General features: G+C 32.5%; 1 protein-coding gene across 1 annotated transcript in view; it reads right to left on the bottom strand.

Annotated features, from left to right (window-relative positions):
* The window catches only part of Trmt61 (tRNA methyltransferase 61), a 68,197-nt gene extending 49,238 nt beyond the window's left edge, over positions 1-18,959 (bottom strand). The window contains exons 1-2 of the mRNA XM_014432061.3: positions 18,221-18,959; positions 17,043-17,315 (exon numbers count right to left, since the gene is read on the bottom strand). Of these exons, the coding sequence (XP_014287547.1) occupies positions 17,043-17,315; positions 18,221-18,575 (628 nt within the window). The 5' untranslated portion in view covers positions 18,576-18,959. The remainder of the gene's footprint in view (positions 1-17,042; positions 17,316-18,220) is intronic.
* Between the last annotated feature and the right edge of the window lie 122 nt (positions 18,960-19,081).

Genomic DNA, 19,081 nt, shown 5'->3' with positions numbered 1-19,081 from the left:
AAAATTCATGTTCATATTTAGAAAATCATAACACGCTATTTTAGGACTATATCAATAACAATTCAATCGATAACGCCAAACTCTGAATATATTTAAAAGTATTTTAATTATACATTTATACAGCTGAACATATACGTATGTTAAATTAAATTACTATTGTAATGAAGCCCTAATCTAGATTAAATAGTTTAGACTTAATAAATGAAATTAGAATTAATTGGAATTTAAAACGTCCGTAAACAATATTCACTTTCTATTTTCCTCTATAAAAATACAAGACGTGGAAATTTATTATTGTATGCGATTAGAATTAATGACTTATTAGACCTTGTGATAATAGCAATACTTTTACTATTTTACTTATTTATTTATATTTTTTGTTTTTAACATGTACAACGCGAACGGTCATACACTTAAATATTATCAAGAGTACAGGTAATGCAATGATGTATTTTTTTACAATATATTATTGTCATGAGTTCTGAGTGACTCAAGTAGTGGTCCAGACTTACTTTTTTAATTTTGCAGTGACCTCACCAATCAAATACTTAAATACGGAAAGAAATGAGTAGCAATATTATTAGAAAAGAATCTGAAGCTGAGAAACATAGAAGATAGAGAAGATTCATGAGGTTAATTTTAAGGCAACTTCAATGATTCCACTAAGAGCACACTTTCAGGGCTCCCGATACAAAATAGATGCATATAAATACATAATGATGACCTATCTGTGATATACACAGTTATACACACATACACTGATAAGGCAGGAGGAAAAAAAGAATACACAGCGTATTTAGTCGAGATGTCCATCCGTCAGGATAATTAATGGCCTGAGGTGAATCGCACAGCTCCGTGAAGCCCCCGGTCTTGGTCGAAGGAGCCTTCAACCTCTTGGATAAAGGACTCATTTAAATATAGACAAAGAAGCGGGCAGGAGCCATCGAAATATTGCCATTTACCCAGAGCCGGGGGTGAAAGATTAAAATTAATTATCTCTCTCGTGGGAACGGGGGTGTGAATAGGCTTTCATGCTACAAAGAGGAGGAACCATTAGCTCACCGGTGGCTCTCTCTTGTCCTAGTGTCTCTCATTAATATATCAACACTGTCCCGTTAGCGGGGGTGTCCGGGATCCAAAGCCCAAAGCTTCATAGAAATACACAATAATTAATTATGAAATCTCAAGAACATTATTGGGTTCGGCCTTCACTAGCGATTTCTAGTCTCGAGATTTTTTTTTTTACTAATCAGACACATGTGACAAAAATCGCAAGGAATAATAAGTTACAAAAAGTTCTATTTTCACTGCAAAGTGACTGTCGCTCCAATGAAAGAAACACCCGAATAGAGGGCATGTACCCACTTGCGATAGTATAGACGCAGTTCTGAAGACGGCTTGTTCTGTTCTTGAAATTTTATTTCCTTTAAAAGTCTGATAATGAAGCCACTAGATATGATGAACGTATGGTAACACTGATTGATAAATTTGAAATAGTCATTGTAACACGTATATACAGGAAAAAACTCGGGGCGGTCAAATAACTTCAAAACTTTCATTAATCTCTGATCTGTTGCCTGATGACGTTATTTACATCATTTACTTCACGTACAAGGCAATCTATTGTGTCTACTATTTTAATTTAACGATTTGTTTATCACAGGATATGCAGCTAGATCACAAATAGACGTGGTTTCACCAGAAAACCTGTTTATATACAATCATTACTTGCATTTAAAAAAAGTAATTTATCATTAAGAGTAACCTAAAGTGGTATTATAACAACTTCCAGAGTATTGGAACCAATTTCCTATTTTGGCCCATTGTACGTGGTTGTTATCTATTCTACCATCATCTTATAATCGTGATATACCCTCATATGAAGACATCATAAATGTTTATAATTAAATGCACATTTAAAAGCTACCCACAATGACTGAATCATAATTTACACAAACGGCTTACATGACAGCAAACAAAAACAGAGGAAGAGGAGACACTAAAGTCATTTCTGATGACAACTTCCTTTTATTTTCTTTACAACCAATTTGTAAAGAAATGTTGAAGAAAACCTGTCACCCTACTTTGGCCAGAGTAGGTTGGCAAACTGTAGATAACCCCCTCGTAAGTTAGAAATGACCAAATAGGGGGTAAGCAATAAAAAAATAACTGTAAATCAAAATTCCCATCTGCTCTCAAAATAAATTTAATAATCAATTTCCTAAAATCTTTACTAGATCGCTTTCCAAATCTCCGTTAATAATAGAGTGAAAACATTGAATAGTTTAGGTTGTAGTTGGTCATTGCAAAATCGGCAGAAAAGAAAAGGTACATTTGCAGACCAGATAAGGGATAGAGGCCAAGTAAACAGATCTGGCAGTAAAGATGTGATATCCTGGATCCTGGACCATGGGAAACGGATGGAGGGATTCCCAGGATCTATGTTTACATGACTTACATGAAAAGAAGAGAAGGTAGCCCGATTCATCCATGTTTGCCTCATGAAAAAAGAAAATGTACTTACGAGTCGCTATTGTAGTAGAGGAAATTTTACTGTTATGCGTATATTTATCGATTGGACAGCTCACGAAACATATCTATTGATTCCGTATCGATTTACAAAATCTTTTGAGAGAAGGTCCCAAAGCATCAGAAGAACTAATCCAGTACTTAAAACACTAAATATATATAATACATAGAAAAAATAATATATTCAAGTTTAACTTCTACTCGACTTTTCCAAAGATATAACTTTCCCCCCAACTTTGTGTGTAGGCGGGGTTCATTGGAAACGAAGAAGTGTTATAAATATATAAATATATAGATACTTTATGATGCGTTGAACATCAGAAGTCAATCATGCGGATATAAAGTATGCTTACAATTCTTGTTTCATATAAAATCAGCTAAGAAAAAAATAAATCAGTTATCTGAGAATCGTTCATCAATACTTAGGTACTGACTACATAAGCTATTACCCTCCGGCTTTGTTCACATATTTTAATTAAATGTGTGAGTACACAACATCCGCTGTAGTGTCACTGAAATAACTTTTTTGTTCTAATTTTGTTTTTCAAGGTTATTTTGTTTTTTCTCCAGTCATATACGTGGATAAACCAGGACACATAACAGCTTACAGCTTCCCATGTGAGAAGTAAGACTTTCCAAACTTAGTCCATAAACTTCGGGAGACTATTGTGTTAATTAATCGAATTAATTTTTTATTGCATCGACTATTTTTAAACAGAAGTCAGTGAGTGATTTGTGATTTCTACAGGAACCTCAACAGAACATTTTTTGAGTTGAGGTCTGAAAGGTATTGAACCACCAGTTCTATGATATGATAATTTGAAAAATCTAAGGTGCTAAAATTAGTCTAATGGATGTTGAAGAACTTTAATTTGTAAATATTAGAGATTTGAATTAGTTATCAATAAGTAATTGAAACATTTTGTCATCATCCGATGGCGCAGCTATTGTCTAATATGAATTAGGTAAAGCACTGTGCGTGCTTCCTCTCAGCTCAAATAGCCAAACTGACTTCCTACAAAAGATCCTACCTTAGGTTCAACCCGTGTAATATGTAACGAATGGGAGACTTAAACGGGCGTGGGGAAGAGAAGAGCAGTTGCCAAGGAGATATATAATAAATGGCCCAAAAGGAGAAGACGAGAAGGCCCTGTCATTAGACAGCTCCCAGAGGGGGATTGTTATTCAGTAGCTGGCTGTCTCTGTTATTAGAGACGAAACAATATCCCCAACCGGTCGGATTCCTCGCTCAGCTCTGCTCCCTTATTAATAGTAATACCCCAAGATCGGTAGTGGCGATATCTACCCTCGCTAAGTGTCGATTAAGATGATTGTAACTCATCTGCCGATGGAAATGACTGCCCTTGGCCGACCGGTAGCCGAATGGACAGCTACCATCCCCCATCTCTGATAAGGCTCTCTTAACTATCAGTTGTTCTTCAGGGGAGATCTATCCCCGGTGGACCACGGTATTGTTTCAGATGCCATATAATTTACTCGACAATGATTCCCCATGATGAGCTCGCTGTTTGTTTATGATTGGTCTGATTCCTCCCCCAAAGAACCACGCTATCATTTGTACTGGGTGGTTTAACCGTTATCTGTACTCTCTTACATAAACAATACCTCTGTCCATTCCGTATCTTGGGAATCGCTCATATTTCCTTTTAACGGAAACTAGGCGTTGCTTCAAAATCTCACTATAAACCTTAAAATTTATCTACAAGCAATAGTGATAGAATATAACTTGAATTTGAAGCAAAAAGCCTAAGACAAAAAGAAATGAATAGATCTAAGAGCGAGGATTTCCATAAATCATTAAATAAGGCATACTTACATAGATAAATAATTGAAATATTACAGAATTATAATCAGTAAATGTTTTTTATAACATAAAACTTGCTGTTTTATCTTCATTGTATAAATATATTGATTCTTCAATTACATATCAAAATCATTAAAAAAATGGTGCCCAAATAGGAAGATTATAAGTCCAGCAAAGCTCTTTTATCCTTTGACATAAACCTACAAATTAATGTCATTGAGTATCCTTTAATAATATTCCGTCTGTCTATATTCAACAGAAATCCAATAAACAAATTTTAGATGAAATCCGTAAAGGAAACAAGTATATCAAGTTCTTGTCGTTTCGAATACTTATTAATTTACTAAACAAACCCTCCGAATTTCCAACTTAATACGAAAGATTGATTTGTAGTACATAACCCTTTATTAAGGCCTATTTGTACAAACGGAGTTGGACACATTGATAAAACATAGGATCGTTACTGTAAACAATCCTAACATTATCCTCAAATCAATATTAAAAAAATTAAGTGTATTACATTAAAATGTTATTTAATACCCAATTAAGACAATACCCCCCGCCCCGCCGTAAATCAGGTTCGACAGATAAATACAATTTAGGTCTGAAATAATAAAAAGGGTTGTTTTAAAAATCATTGTTTAACATTAAAACATTATTTTCAGGACATTATTCGAAGATTCAAACACCAAATCATAGGTCCCTCAAATACCAGTAAATTTTAGTTATATCACTTTTCATTCCGTCATTTTGCCACTTGAGTGACTAGCAAGATATGAACACATAAGTAACAGCACTTTGTTATAATGCCAAAATTGAAGAACTTTAGACACTCTATTTTGGCATCTTCTAATAACAAACTTTATTAGTAATTGTATTTGCAAGTATTTTTTAAATGAAAGAGTAAAAAAAAAAAACCATTAAAGAAAATATCAAGAATTTAATATACTCTTGAATGAGACCGCTTAAATGAAAAATTGTATAACCGAATTCAGCTATAAAATTTTATTCCGAGTCTAATCCAATATTTATAACTTTGTTTTTGCTTCTTTACTACCGAACCTTAATATTATTGCATGAATTTAAAAAAAAAAATATGTCTTTAGAATCAAATACTATCATTTTACTTTTTAGGGACAAATTTGACTAATAAATACAGGGAACGTCTATCCAGGGAACAAAACTTTAGTCAAAGTTCTCTTTGGGTATAATCGATGCGTTAATCCGACTTTTATAAAATTTTCAAGGAATATGCAGGTTAGTACATAGTAGGCCCCACACAGATTTTATCAGATTTCACCCATTACTTTCGATTACGTATGAGTAAAATATTTTTCACACATATATTATATATTTCACACATTAAGATTAACTGTCTGGCAAACATTTAGAATGCTTCAGTATGCCGATTAAAATTACATTAAAATATTAGGTTAAATTACAATTTATAATAGTAATCAATATATGACTATATATATTGTTCACATTGATGCGGAGGTTTGGTTATATAGTAGGTGAAGGAATAGGTGTTGTTTAAAGGAAAGAATGGATGAGGATTGGTGAATGGAGATGGAAAGAGAATTCCAGAAGCAGGTTGCACATACGACCAAGGATTTGCTGAAGGAGAACGTTCCATGAGAGCAGATATATAATTCAATCGGTTGGCATCTGGTGTTTAATGAATGGATGGATGAACTGAGAGTAGATTAAGGGATATAGGTAGATTTTTAATGATGTGTATTAATATGGGGGGCAGTGAATTAATATGATAAGATGATAGCCACAAAACCCGAATAATTAAAAGTTTTACAAAACAATATTTCATTTCATGTTCATCATACATAATGTTTTGGCACCAACCGACAGATGTTGCCATTTTTCATACTTTGCTGAATAAAATAAATAAATAAATGTTCCCACCCCTGGTATACCTATTAGTTCAAACTAAGAAACAATGATTAGTAATCAAATATCTATGCATGTCACTTTAATTCTTATTTAATGCAATTTATTTCATTTTAATGTGGTTACGCAAACAAAATTCATTGTTTATACAATGCTACAATTTCATCTTTTAATTTTAATACATGTTTCAAGTCGTTATAAAAGTTCATGTGCTGTAGAATATAAAAAGGCTGTTCGGCCAAGAGCATGGCAGAGACTGTACACATACGATATTGCAACTGCTGGAGTTTCCAATCTGTATAAGAGAAAAGATATTGGAACATCTGTCGGATTTTAACATTAAACTAAATAGCTGAAGGTAAACGGGAGACCGAGCATAATAATTAAGTAGAAGGTAAGGCGGACACAATGGGTTGTGAGTCTGTGGGGTCACGTTGTGAAATAGATAATATATGTGGCTTCTCCTAGATCGTGAATAGAAATCTGGCCGTGTCATCGAAGCCTTGCACAATGGCGCGAACCCTCCCCCTCCTGGAATGATACCGTCCTTTCTGCTGTAGTTTAGGATATACGGTATGGTTACCCAAAGCACACTACTCCGACACCACTAATATATTTATATAAGAGGGACCATAACCGAATCATCTAATAGTAATCGCAATTATTGGCAATATCGTTCATTACAACACAAATAAATCCTTTTACCTACCGAATCCGTTGTCATGTTGCTAATTGGCGAAGTAAGTTGGTTTGTTATTCCATACAACCTTGATTTCGATTAATGTATTAGAATAATTCATTGCTGGCGTAGCTAATGAATAATACAAACAAAATTGTGAGTATCCCACCTTCTAAAATATATATTTCAGTAAAACTCCATGGAATTTTACTAACTTTCCATCAGAGCAATACAATAATGCTAACACAATAATATTAACACATAGATAATTACAATTTTTAAAATTATCATAAACAGTTACTATTAATTACTAAGAACAGATTAATGAATTCGGTCGGAAATTAACTTAAGTTTCATGATGGCACAGCGAAATAAAATGCGATCTCCTACTTCAATATGGAAAGGTCGGTAACGTGTAAGAGGTGTATCGGTGAGGAGTGAACGTATCGAAAATAACGTATTATCTTTGGAAAGAACTTGTCCAAATTGAACGTGTTGTCAAAGTGTTACGATTGTCTCGGTTTTGGTCCTCTGTGGCGAATCACTTGGTCGACTTTAGGAACTGTGAGTGGCTGATCCAATCCGTTCTTTCCAAATAAGGTCTGTTCTTGCTAGCTTGTCGTAAACAAAAACTGAGTCGCCTTCTCCCTGAACATTTATCACTAATTATTTTTCTAAACTACAACATGCAGAAAAATGCTCATCAAACTGTGGTTGATTGATATTATACCTATTTATCAAGCTTACCTACCAAATTTATGTATGTATATTAGGCCAATAACGTACCTGAGTACACACTTACTCCTGTTCAATTTATTGGTACAAGAGAAAAAAAGATATAATATTCAATGACAGTCAATTGCTATTAAAATAGGTGCCTACTTGCTCCAATCGTACTTAACTACCATGTTGCAGAGAAGTTAATGCAACTAACATAATGCATCTGTTTTATTTTGCAATTACTAAAATATCTAACTACTCCTCTGTTACTACTTAGATAGTTCAAAACATTTTTTTTTTAGTAAAAATAAATAAATAAGTACATGGAAAAAAAATTACACTAATAAAAACAGAGTATTCGAAGTGGAACCCAAATCGTAAACTATCTCAGATAATGCCAATTCATTGAGTATACTAATCGTAGAAACCCGATAGAGACGAGAGTTAAACTCAATAAACAAATAATAAAAAAGGTAAGCATTTTCATAGCGTTACAGTAAGATTTAAAGTTGTTGGAATTAAATGAATCGGGTTACTCTCAAATCAATACATTGCAATAATATACATAACATATATTCGAAATTAGGTAATTTTAAAATTTTTGGAAGCAACAACTTTTATTTTAATTATGTATTTTTCACTCATCAGAATCAAATGATACATAAACTGTCTTTCAACGACGCCGAAGTACTAAGCGGCACCTATAATTATATTTCCTCTTCATTTATTACATTATTCAAGCTAAAACACCCTCTTGCATAAAGAAATATATCTATTCAAGCAACCTTACCAGAAGCTTTCCGATAGAGCCCTCTTTTAATTTCAGTTCCAGGTTTGATCATGTGATATTTTCTTACACGACCTCTGAAATTAAAACCACTAATCCTGGATAACGCAGTTTAATCCTTGGGTTTTCAAGCATTCCTGCACAGGCCCAAAATTCATTGTATAGGCGAGGATTGGAAGGTTTTGTAAACGTTGTTCTATGTCGTGATTTTCGATTGACGCTGGATTCTTTTTTTATTGTGAGTTAAAGAACTTTTACGAGCTCCTAAAAATTTCAAACCCTTAACGATCCTATTCCCTAGTTTACTCTTTCTCTCTAATGTCCTTATTTTATTTATTTATCTGTCTTTGAGGGACCATATACGTCATGTATGTTTCTACTTTTGTAGGCGAAAAATGCAACCATTTCCTCATTTAGTTTTACGCTTTATCGAATCCCATACATTTAGATATTTTAGACCCATGTATTTTAGATTAATTTTTACACACCCAAAAGTACCTACTCTTCCTACATCCGTCACCTTTTTTTTTTAACTTATTTTTTATATTACACCCAACCTGTACATTTCTGACTTACGGGAGATATATCTACAGAATACCACTTTATTTTATATACCACTTATTTAGAATATCACTTATTTTTGCAGTATAGGACTCCAACGGGAGTCTTGCGCTGACGAAAGGAGAAGAAAAAAAAGAATGCCACTTTATTCTAACCATGGTGGAGTATCAAATTTTCGTTTCATGAGACTGCCAAAGAAATAAAAGTCGACTCCCAGGACGGATTCGAACCGGCGCCAATGTAATCCGAGGCAGTCAAAGTTGACGCTCTAACTCGGCTACAAATGTCCCATTTTACAGCATCAGCGTTGTTAAATTAATTTTATTACAAATAATAATAAATCCGCCTAAGAAACAATAAGAAAATACGCAATTAACCAAAAAATACAAAATCGTCATCAACCAACAATGTCTGTCTGCATACATCTACCCAATAACACCCGTTTCAAATTCAAATCCACATGACCAGCCTTGACACAACCCTCACACCTACGTTCCGGTCTACCCCTCGGCTGATTAGCGTTTATTAACTTTTAGAGATGCGTTCCAACTAAATTCAATAAAACAGGAAAAATTAAATGTCTCTATCCCAAACGTGAACTTCAAAATAAAATAGTAAAACAAAAAATACTAATTCAGACTCAACTAAAAGTTTTTTTATTTTTACTTTCTCTTTAAATTAAATAATTGATAAAAATATGTTCCGTTCTGCTTATGATTAATAGATGGTCCCCAATAAACCGATGATTGCTTCCCTTAAAGCATTTATTACTGAATATTTACTTTCTTTTTACTATCACTACCTTAATCAATTAATCAGTTGATTTTAAATATTTCCATTAGAGCGATGTTTAATGTCAATATCAAGAATGTCTAGATGGCTCAATGTGAAAAATATGTATATTACATACACACATATAAAAATATGACATAGATATAATTTTAAAGAACGAGCTCATAAAAATGGTAAATAATATTATCAAAAATAACAGACACAAGGAGACGATGGAAATAAAAGAGTGGAGGGGCAGATAGAGGAGGCAGTGGGAGCTATAAATCCCAGGAGAGGAGAGGAGTGTACTAAATCAGATCCCTATTGTTATCCGAGCTTTCCCACAGGGGGCAGCACGATTTACCTTTAAACCGGGGGTAGAAAGCGGGCCACTACAGTCTCTTACGGCCACTTTTACATTTTAAAAATACTCCCCCTCCCTCCATAAAACAATTATTCAATTATAATAGTTATATAATACCTGATCAATATTCTCCATAATCCAAACTAGATTTTTACTTCCCTAAATAGCTAAGGCACTGAAATAATTTACAACTGCGAGGATACCTACACCTAAATTAATGAATAGTTTAACGTTAAAAGGAGTATATATGAATGTACGATCAATGTTCAGTTGTGCCATCACCTAACACACACTTCCTGAGGAGTATATACACCATTATCTATTGTCTTTATTAATTAATGTTTTTATTTTATCTTCTATGCGATACAACACGAGGAGGCCCCTCACCTCTGGATTTAAAAATAGCACCTTTTAAGAATGGATATCTCATAAGTAACAAATAAACATAACAGGTAACCTTAAAATACAAAAGGTAGTAAAAGGTAAGACCCTACACGAATTACTTTTCTTTTTCACAGTAATGCACTTATTAATTCACTTTTTTTTGTTTTAGAGAGATCGGGAAAAAAAAAAAAAAAAGTATATAGCTAGATAAATAATGTAAAGTGGAGAGGAACAAATAAGTTTTCAAAATAGAATCGTACATGCCGGAGGGAGTTTAGGCAATTTAAGATCAGTAAAATGTACGAGTACTCTAATCAATCAAATGTAATCTTAATAACATCTCACAATATCCATTGTTGGTAGCTTCATATGTTTGTTGATAATACCTACCATTTAGTCAATATTCAGAAAAATCTGTCTTATAGTTGGGTATACTATTTTGACTTTTTGGTGGATTAAACATTTAAAATTTCACTTTTTAAATTGTTCTTCGATTACAGGCTATAAGCTGTAAGATTGCCAATTTTCAAGTTTATACTTCAATGGGAATTCAGGTTAGAATTTGAACAGATTAGTGAGGGAGGGAGAATTTGAGATTCCACTGCCTGTAAGTGAATCAGTCACACTAGGGTTTGCATAGAATTCAAGTTCAGAACCGTAAACCACTCTCTAATAACACAAACTTTGATGTTCAATCATTTTTATTCAAATGATTTTTAATTTAGAACAGCCGTTCCCATGGTAGAGACGTTTTAAAGTAATTATATTGCATTTCTTGGCATATTTGGCAAAAACCCTTGTGTTTGTACTATCGATTAAGATCTTATTCTTGTAACAAATTTATAATGTTATAGACCCAATCGATGTAGAATTTAATGTTTTTCAATTTTTGAAGATTTGACGAGGAAGCTGGTGCTTGTGCTACATGTAACTCCCAAATGGTTTTGGAAGTTACATGTTAATACATAAAAAAGTTCGAAAATGTCTTGATCTTTTTTTGTTTTTTAAGCTGCCACAATTGCAAAAGTCAAGAAACCGTGCAAAATTAGTATACTCCTGTTTTACGACAAATAAAGCGATCAAAAACTATCTCCTTCTATCCGAAACTTATTTCCACCCAACACCCTCTGTTTCGCTGGGCTATTAAACGAATTGTCCAGTAGTATTTGCTATAATATGGGGTCCACCTATGCCCAGTCGCTCTACCATTTTTATTTTTTTAATACTTTGTATGTCGATTCATTCATGTTTCTAGAGATAGAAATAGTTGGAGAATTATTTTATTTTTTAGACCGTTTACCAATGGTAGCCATTTTTCATTGGTCATACCGGTCAATTTCAGTAAATTGATTTCACTGATAGTTCAAAAACTATAGACTTAAATAAATGAGTAAACATCATTTTAAAGGTGAAGTTTTGAGCTAGAAATCTTGTTCTTGCACATTTGATTTATTCTTAATGACAATGTAATGAATATTGACCAGAGGTTAAACGATAAAATTTTTTAATCGTTATCAAGTGATAAAATCGCGCCAGCGACCGCCAGTTAACAGAACTTATATTTTGATGAGAAGATAATTGACCGTAGACGATATAAATGAGGAGGAGGTGGTTGGAGGTCCGAACCAGGTCAGAGAATACCACGAATAAGTTAAAAACCTTTTATTGGTGCCAACGTTTCGGCCAGAATTTCTAGCCTACATCAGAGCTGCTTGGAAGCAGTCGAAAATGCAAGATATATGAAATGACTTGGATTTCCGACGTCTTCCAAGCAGCTCTGATGAAGGCTAAAAATTCTGGCCGAAACGTTGGCACCAATAAAAGGTTTTTAACTTATTCGTGGTATTCTCTGACCGCACCCCCAACCCATCTTTTCTTCTTAGAACTTTTATTTATGAGTTTTTCGGCATTATCTATTACATTCTATAAATTACATTGTTTAATAGTATTTTTTCTAAAAGCTTAAGCTTTCTAACGATATATTATTACCACGTCTATATCGCTATTCTTATTGTGAGAAATGTGTTCTCGACCAAAAAATAAATTGTTCATCATATCACCTTAAGTTAATTATCAAATCCTTTCATAGTTGATATTCTTACATTTTTAATGAGTGATCAGAATGAGAGATAAGTATTTTTTTCATATATATATATAAAATTAAAGGTACTTTAGAAGAAGATTTTTATATATTCGTTATTTGAGCCCTCTCAGGCTATTTCAATGAGGATAAAACCTAGCTGATATTTAAGATCACCTAATTTTTTTTAATTTATTTATTTATTGCTATTTACAACAGTACATTATAATAAATTTAGTAAATTTGATCTCAGTTAAATTGGAGGGTTACAGGCATGTAGAGAAACTACCCATTGGTAGCACTCTAATGACGTTTTACATTAGCAGATCTCGTGGCCATCTTCTTTTCAGGCGCCTCGGAGGATTGTCAGGAATGGAAGAGGAAGCAAGGTTAGAAACTAGTGGGTTCGGGTGGTTAGGGAGTTTTTAATGGAAGGAATATCAGGTTCGGGTTAGATAGATTACATATGAAACATTAAGGTCTTTATGTATGATTTTATTTGTGACAAAGTAAGGAGCATTGAGGATTTTACTAAGGATTTCTGATTGCAAAGATTGGATACGAAAGGAATGAATTGGAAGTTTAGACCGTTTGTCCAGTAAGTAATAGTCGAAATCGACGTGCAGTTTCCTGCCTTTTCAGTCTTGTGTGAGGATTCCAGTTTAGTCATTTGTCCCAATGCAGTCCAAGGTAGCGGATCTGTTCAACAGGGGTAAGATCAACATTATTAAAGAAGACTGTAGGGCAGTCGGTAGGTTTACAACGAAGGATAAAGGTGATTTGATGGGATTTCCACCTAATTTTAAATTTGTAACCCAGTTAAATCAAAATCGTTAGAGCCGTTTATGAGAAAATCATAAAAATTGGTGTTTTAAAAACAGTAAACTAAACTAAAATGTTAGCAAATTTACTCTATATTTAAAAAAATGTTAATAATTTTTTTTCGTGTGCTAGGTAGTTTTCATGATTTTCAGCAATGAATAAAAAATAAGCAAAAAATATTTGTTTCTCCTTCAATAAAATGAACTTCGGGTATGTGTACATGAAATGGTCCGATACATACTTTTCAAGGACATGTACTATCTTGGAAAATATTTAACATAAAGATTTCTTTAGGAGTACAATTTAAAGCTCATTAAATGCACCACAAAGTAATTCATAATGCTAATATTTCTAAGAATAGTAGTTTTCAAGATATATTCCCAACTAAATTCATAAAATGATGATTCCTCGTAATTTTAAATAAAATATTGGTATTTGGAAAACTACCTTGAGAATTGTTATACATGAAGAACTCTATTAGAGCGCAAACTGAAGTGCTTAAAATAAACTATAAAGTAGTGTAGGATTATATTACAGTTACTTGTAATACTTCAGGCGTTATAGGCTATAAACCTAAAAATATACTGCGGCCAATTTGAAAAATCCACCACATTAGGAATAGACTCCCATGGAGGGGTAAATTTTTTACTTTCGAGATTTCCCAACATTTTTATTTAAGAATCCATCGATACAAATTTATTTTATTATGTAGGGGCACAGTGTAATCTTCTTACCACAATTAAATCCTACAATAAAATATTAAACAACAATGAGCTAAACTGTTTAAGGTAGGAGTACCCAACCAAAGGCACACATGCCTCAATGTAGTATGTAGGATGTTCAGAATTGACAGCCTGTAAATTTTAAATTTTTATGCATAATTTTGTCATTAAAAAAAAATCAACTTCTCTTTTCTTTTAAGAATGAAAGGGTAATTTATACTTGGCAAGTTTGGGATAGGTAGCAAAACTACTACTCGATAACAAAAATTTAAGTCAAATGGAATGGCACAAACAATTGGCAAAACGGCAAAGGGCGAGCTGGAAAATTTTCCAAGACTCAGAGATATTGCAATTTAATTTCTAGGCAATCTTTCTCCAACGTGAGCCTGATAACAAACTAATATCATTCTCCACTTAGGGATTCTCACTTGAGGAATTTATTAACCACGTCATCCTTCAATGAGAGTTGAACCAGACCTTTAAAATCTGAGCAAGCAAAAACAAATTCTGAAACCTAATTAAGGATTGTGCATTGTTTTCTACTTCATTTTTTTATTTAATTATAGTAATATTTTACAAAATACTTTCACTACATTGATTTCATTTATAGAAAAAAAATAATATTTTTGCAATAATATCATATTTTCTGAAATATAATATTTTATTATATATTTTCTGAAAAGCTAAGATAACCTTGAGCTGATGGAAACTAAAGATTAGCAGGTGATCTGTACGTGGTTACTCCAACATACATTTTTGTCATATTAATAATATTTATTGGCTGTTATTATTAGTAGATTTATTCTGAAAATTTACAAAAGGGAAAAAACAAGTGTTCATACCTTATAAAAATAATTATTGGAAAGTTGGCAGGTTCTAGGATGGGAGTATAGTTGTGGTACACTTCAATATGGGTAACTCAGATTTGTGACACATCATAAAAAAGTGCGCACCCCTGGTTTAAGATTAACAACGGATCATGTAATATCAGAAATATGGTTATTCTAAGATGGGTGTTGAACAAGAAACAAATTTCTGATATAATCAATTTTACACAGATTTTTGATTTCCTTAACAACGACCAATTAATTTTGATTAAACTCAATATATCAATTTAAAATTAAATAATCTTTTAAATCAACTAGGTATTATTCTCATTGAAATAATGTAACAGAGCTCAAATGCCAAATTTTCAAAATTCTTCCTTTAATTTAGTTTATTTTCATTTTAACAGTAATAAAAAATGGATAAATATGAATTATAAAAAAACTTGATTAATAACAAAAGGGAAAATAGATATAATATGAAAATCAGAAACAACCATGAGCGCCAGATCTTTTCCTATCCCATTCAGATGTACACAGCTTTGTTATCTTTTGTTAAACTATTGTAATCTTGGCAGCCATGATATTCATTATTCACACCTACAGATTTTACAATTACAAATTTTTTGCCGCAACAGAAATATAAAAGAATTGTTAAAAATTTTTAACTTTCTTGGTCATTTGATTTTTTTTTCCGAAAACCACAAAAGTAATTTCAATAAGAGTTTACAACACACACAAAACTTGGTAACTTAAGTAAGGTGGTAAGTAAAAGTTGTTTGATACAGGCACTGCACCAGATATTGTTTATTTTTAAACGGCATAATTAAAAAGTAAAAAGCTCATAAGAAATTCCTTTTATTTTAACTTGTCTTAAGTAGAATTTAATGCACAATGTAAATATATTGGATATTAACAGAACATGACAGTCTATTAAAATTTCCATTGTTATAACATCAAAATTGTATTCAGTTATAATTTAATATGTAATTGTAATTTCTTTATAATTATCATCAATAATTTGCAAACTAGGCACCTCACATCAGGATATAATTTTTAGAATCTAAAGATATTCATTGAGAATATTGGTGGATTTTGGTTATTTAATGATTTTTTTATCACTGATGTTAAGCAATTATGGCATGTTTCGTACTTGTTGACCATCATCAGTTGTAGGTATTAAAATAAGGTATTTAAAATGAAAACTAAAAACTAAAACTCCAAACAATAATAAGAGGATAGTAAGATTGGGTAGCTCATTGCTAAGGCTATGAGTAACTCAAAGGACTCAGGTTCGAATCTGGCTGTGGCAGATAACTATAATCTGTTACCTATAGTTGTTGAGTCAGCCCTGTGGGTTTGTGAGCCATCTGGGGACCACCCGGCCTGGTGTGCCCCCAATTGGGTAAAAATCTGGTGGTTGAGCGTGATTATGACCAAATCACCTCCTTGCACAGTCATTGGTCTAGAAACAGTACTTCCTTACAAAGTACTACCCTCCTGACCCTTCATGGGTGGGTTGTCATGGTACAGTTTTAATAATAGGATAGTGATTTTTTGTCAATCAGTGGAGGATGGAACATTTGCGATATGCATATGCATGGCAAATTGGCTGATAAATCAGACTTAATCTTAATATAATGATCATATAAGAAATAAGTAAGAATAGAACAGAAGAAGAGATGTAATTGGAATAAAAGTAATTAATCTTAAATTTGTGGCGGAGCCAAGAAGTAATCTCTACTTTTCTTATATAGTCTTCACAGTTTTGAAAGGATAGGAGCATTTTATTATTTAATATTATTCATTTCTTGGTTTTTTATGCACAGAACAGTTGTGCGAATTTCAAAGTTCTACTCAACCTCTTTTTTATTTTCAAGTACTTCATATTTCAGATGTGCATTATATTTTATACTTCAGAGGACAATTTAATCAAATATTTAAAATATACCTAAATTAATATTACCACTAACTGGAAGAAACCATTTCTATGCCTATTTTGTTATTATCATATACTATAAAAATATATTGACTAAACAATATTTAAAAACTTAATGAAACAAACATACCTTCTGGTTTCATAGCTTTACAAGCATGTTTAACAACAAGCCATGGATGTGGTAAGTCAAGAAATACTGCATCAGCCATACCATCAACATCTTCCCCAAATCCATCATTGCATACATCACGATGGCTCACTGTAACGACATTGGAGATTCCATGTTCTTCAAATTCTTCCTTAGCTATATTAAATCTAGTTTCATGGAAATCAAAAGTTCTAACAGTACCATTAGGTTGTACAGTTCTTGCTAGAGCATGAGTCAATGAACCACTTCCGGTACCTAAAATTACTTAATTCAATTAAAGAATATAAGAAATATCGTAAATATAGTTTTATATTTTTTTTTTTAAAATAATGATATAAATTTTAGAAATAATATGAAATAGGGGCTAAGTTACAAATATCTACAACTAATATCAGTTTTCTTACTTCATGGTTATAAAAGCTAGAAAGTTCTAATGAAACAGTTGAGAGAGAAGAATACAAAAATGAACCAATACTAAAATAATTGAAAAACTAACAAGACAGTTTAGGGTAGCAACATATCACTGCTTTTCTTGAATAGTACCACATCTAATAAAAAAAATGTATATTATTTTATTTGATGTATCTATAGATTGTACTGTAGATTAATTATTTGTTAGTAACCTTACAAGCATGGTCTATAAAGCAACCACAATGGAGAAGTCTGCAGTAATATATTTGTAGCACATCCATTTAAAAAACAATTATTTTTTGGTCAGAGGTGTCACTATTCAAGCAGTGATATATATTCTGATTCAAATACCAGCTCAAGTAATATCGTCATGAGTGGGATATGGAAAAATAAGTGAAAGGCTCAAATAAGTAATAGAAGCAAAAGCAAGAGAGGAGAGCTTTATTATTAGGCCAAAGCTTAATTATCATTATTGCATGAACAGGGAGAGAACGGAAAAGGCTGCTCAATGGTTCGACTTCGAAAAATGGTAATGAATTTAGCTGTATAGGGCATACAGCTGTCACGTATAGTATAATATATGCCTAATTTGATTCTATTATACTTCACTGTACCAAATTAGATATAAATGAATGAAACAGAATCAACCTTAGAAAATCCTATGCAAAACTTTCACTTCTCCATAGTATAAACTGCAGAATAGCAAGACTTTACAATAAAATATAAGTCGGGAAAAATCATTTAACTACCTGATTCAAGAACAAAAGACCCAGGTTTGATTTCCAACTGAAGAATAATTACACTGATGTCAGGTGTATATATTATTTGAGTCCTGTGAGGAAGTGTTAGAGTCCAAAGTTCCGGAGTAGGGTAAAGTATAAAAGCCCAACCCCTAGAAAGCTGAATTTTAGATCCATATTTTGTTCCAATTAATGATGCCACTTTAAGAGCACCATATGTTGTTTGAAAAACATTTTCAATACTTTCACCATGTTTGTTCTTTATTTGTGGGAGAACTTTAATAGCATGTAGATTATTGGCACTTAAGTATAAAATGGTTGTGTCTCCTTCTTCAATAATCTCCTTGTTACTAATAAAACTCATATCAAAATATTAAATAAAATAAACACTAAAATAAAAATAAGAATATTAAACTTATAGAAAGAGTAACACTGAATTTAACACTTCAATAAGCTACTTGACATATACCCTGACACTTATGTATCATTATAACTAAGAAAGAAATTTGAACTTCTACACTGGTAGCCAGTTTTGACCAAAGATATACAAAATGATACATATGGACACACTTAAAATTACAGCGTTACCTGGCGGACATTTTAAGAACAAGTATTAATTTTCCCGTCTGTTACATCGGTTTCCCAAATTTACTATTAAGGTCTTTAAGTATGACAGTGCGATCCACATCATAGAAAATTTTATAGATACTACTTTAAACGAATTCAAATACCATCGGTTTGTTGCACCAATAGTTGTCTCTGCGTGAACCCATGACCAATAGAGCTAGTTCAGAAACGAAAGTGGAATGTCTGAAAAATCCAATCTACCTCCATAATCTATCCAGTTAAACTTTACCTCTGTGACATTGC

Source organism: Halyomorpha halys, unplaced genomic scaffold (genome assembly GCF_000696795.3).
Source record: "Halyomorpha halys isolate HHAL.00 unplaced genomic scaffold, Hhal_1.1 Scaffold1023.1, whole genome shotgun sequence".
Classification (NCBI taxonomy): domain Eukaryota; kingdom Metazoa; phylum Arthropoda; class Insecta; order Hemiptera; family Pentatomidae; genus Halyomorpha; species Halyomorpha halys.
The sequence above is the reverse complement of the archived record's forward strand: the minus strand, read 5'-3'. Positions and strand labels throughout refer to the sequence as shown.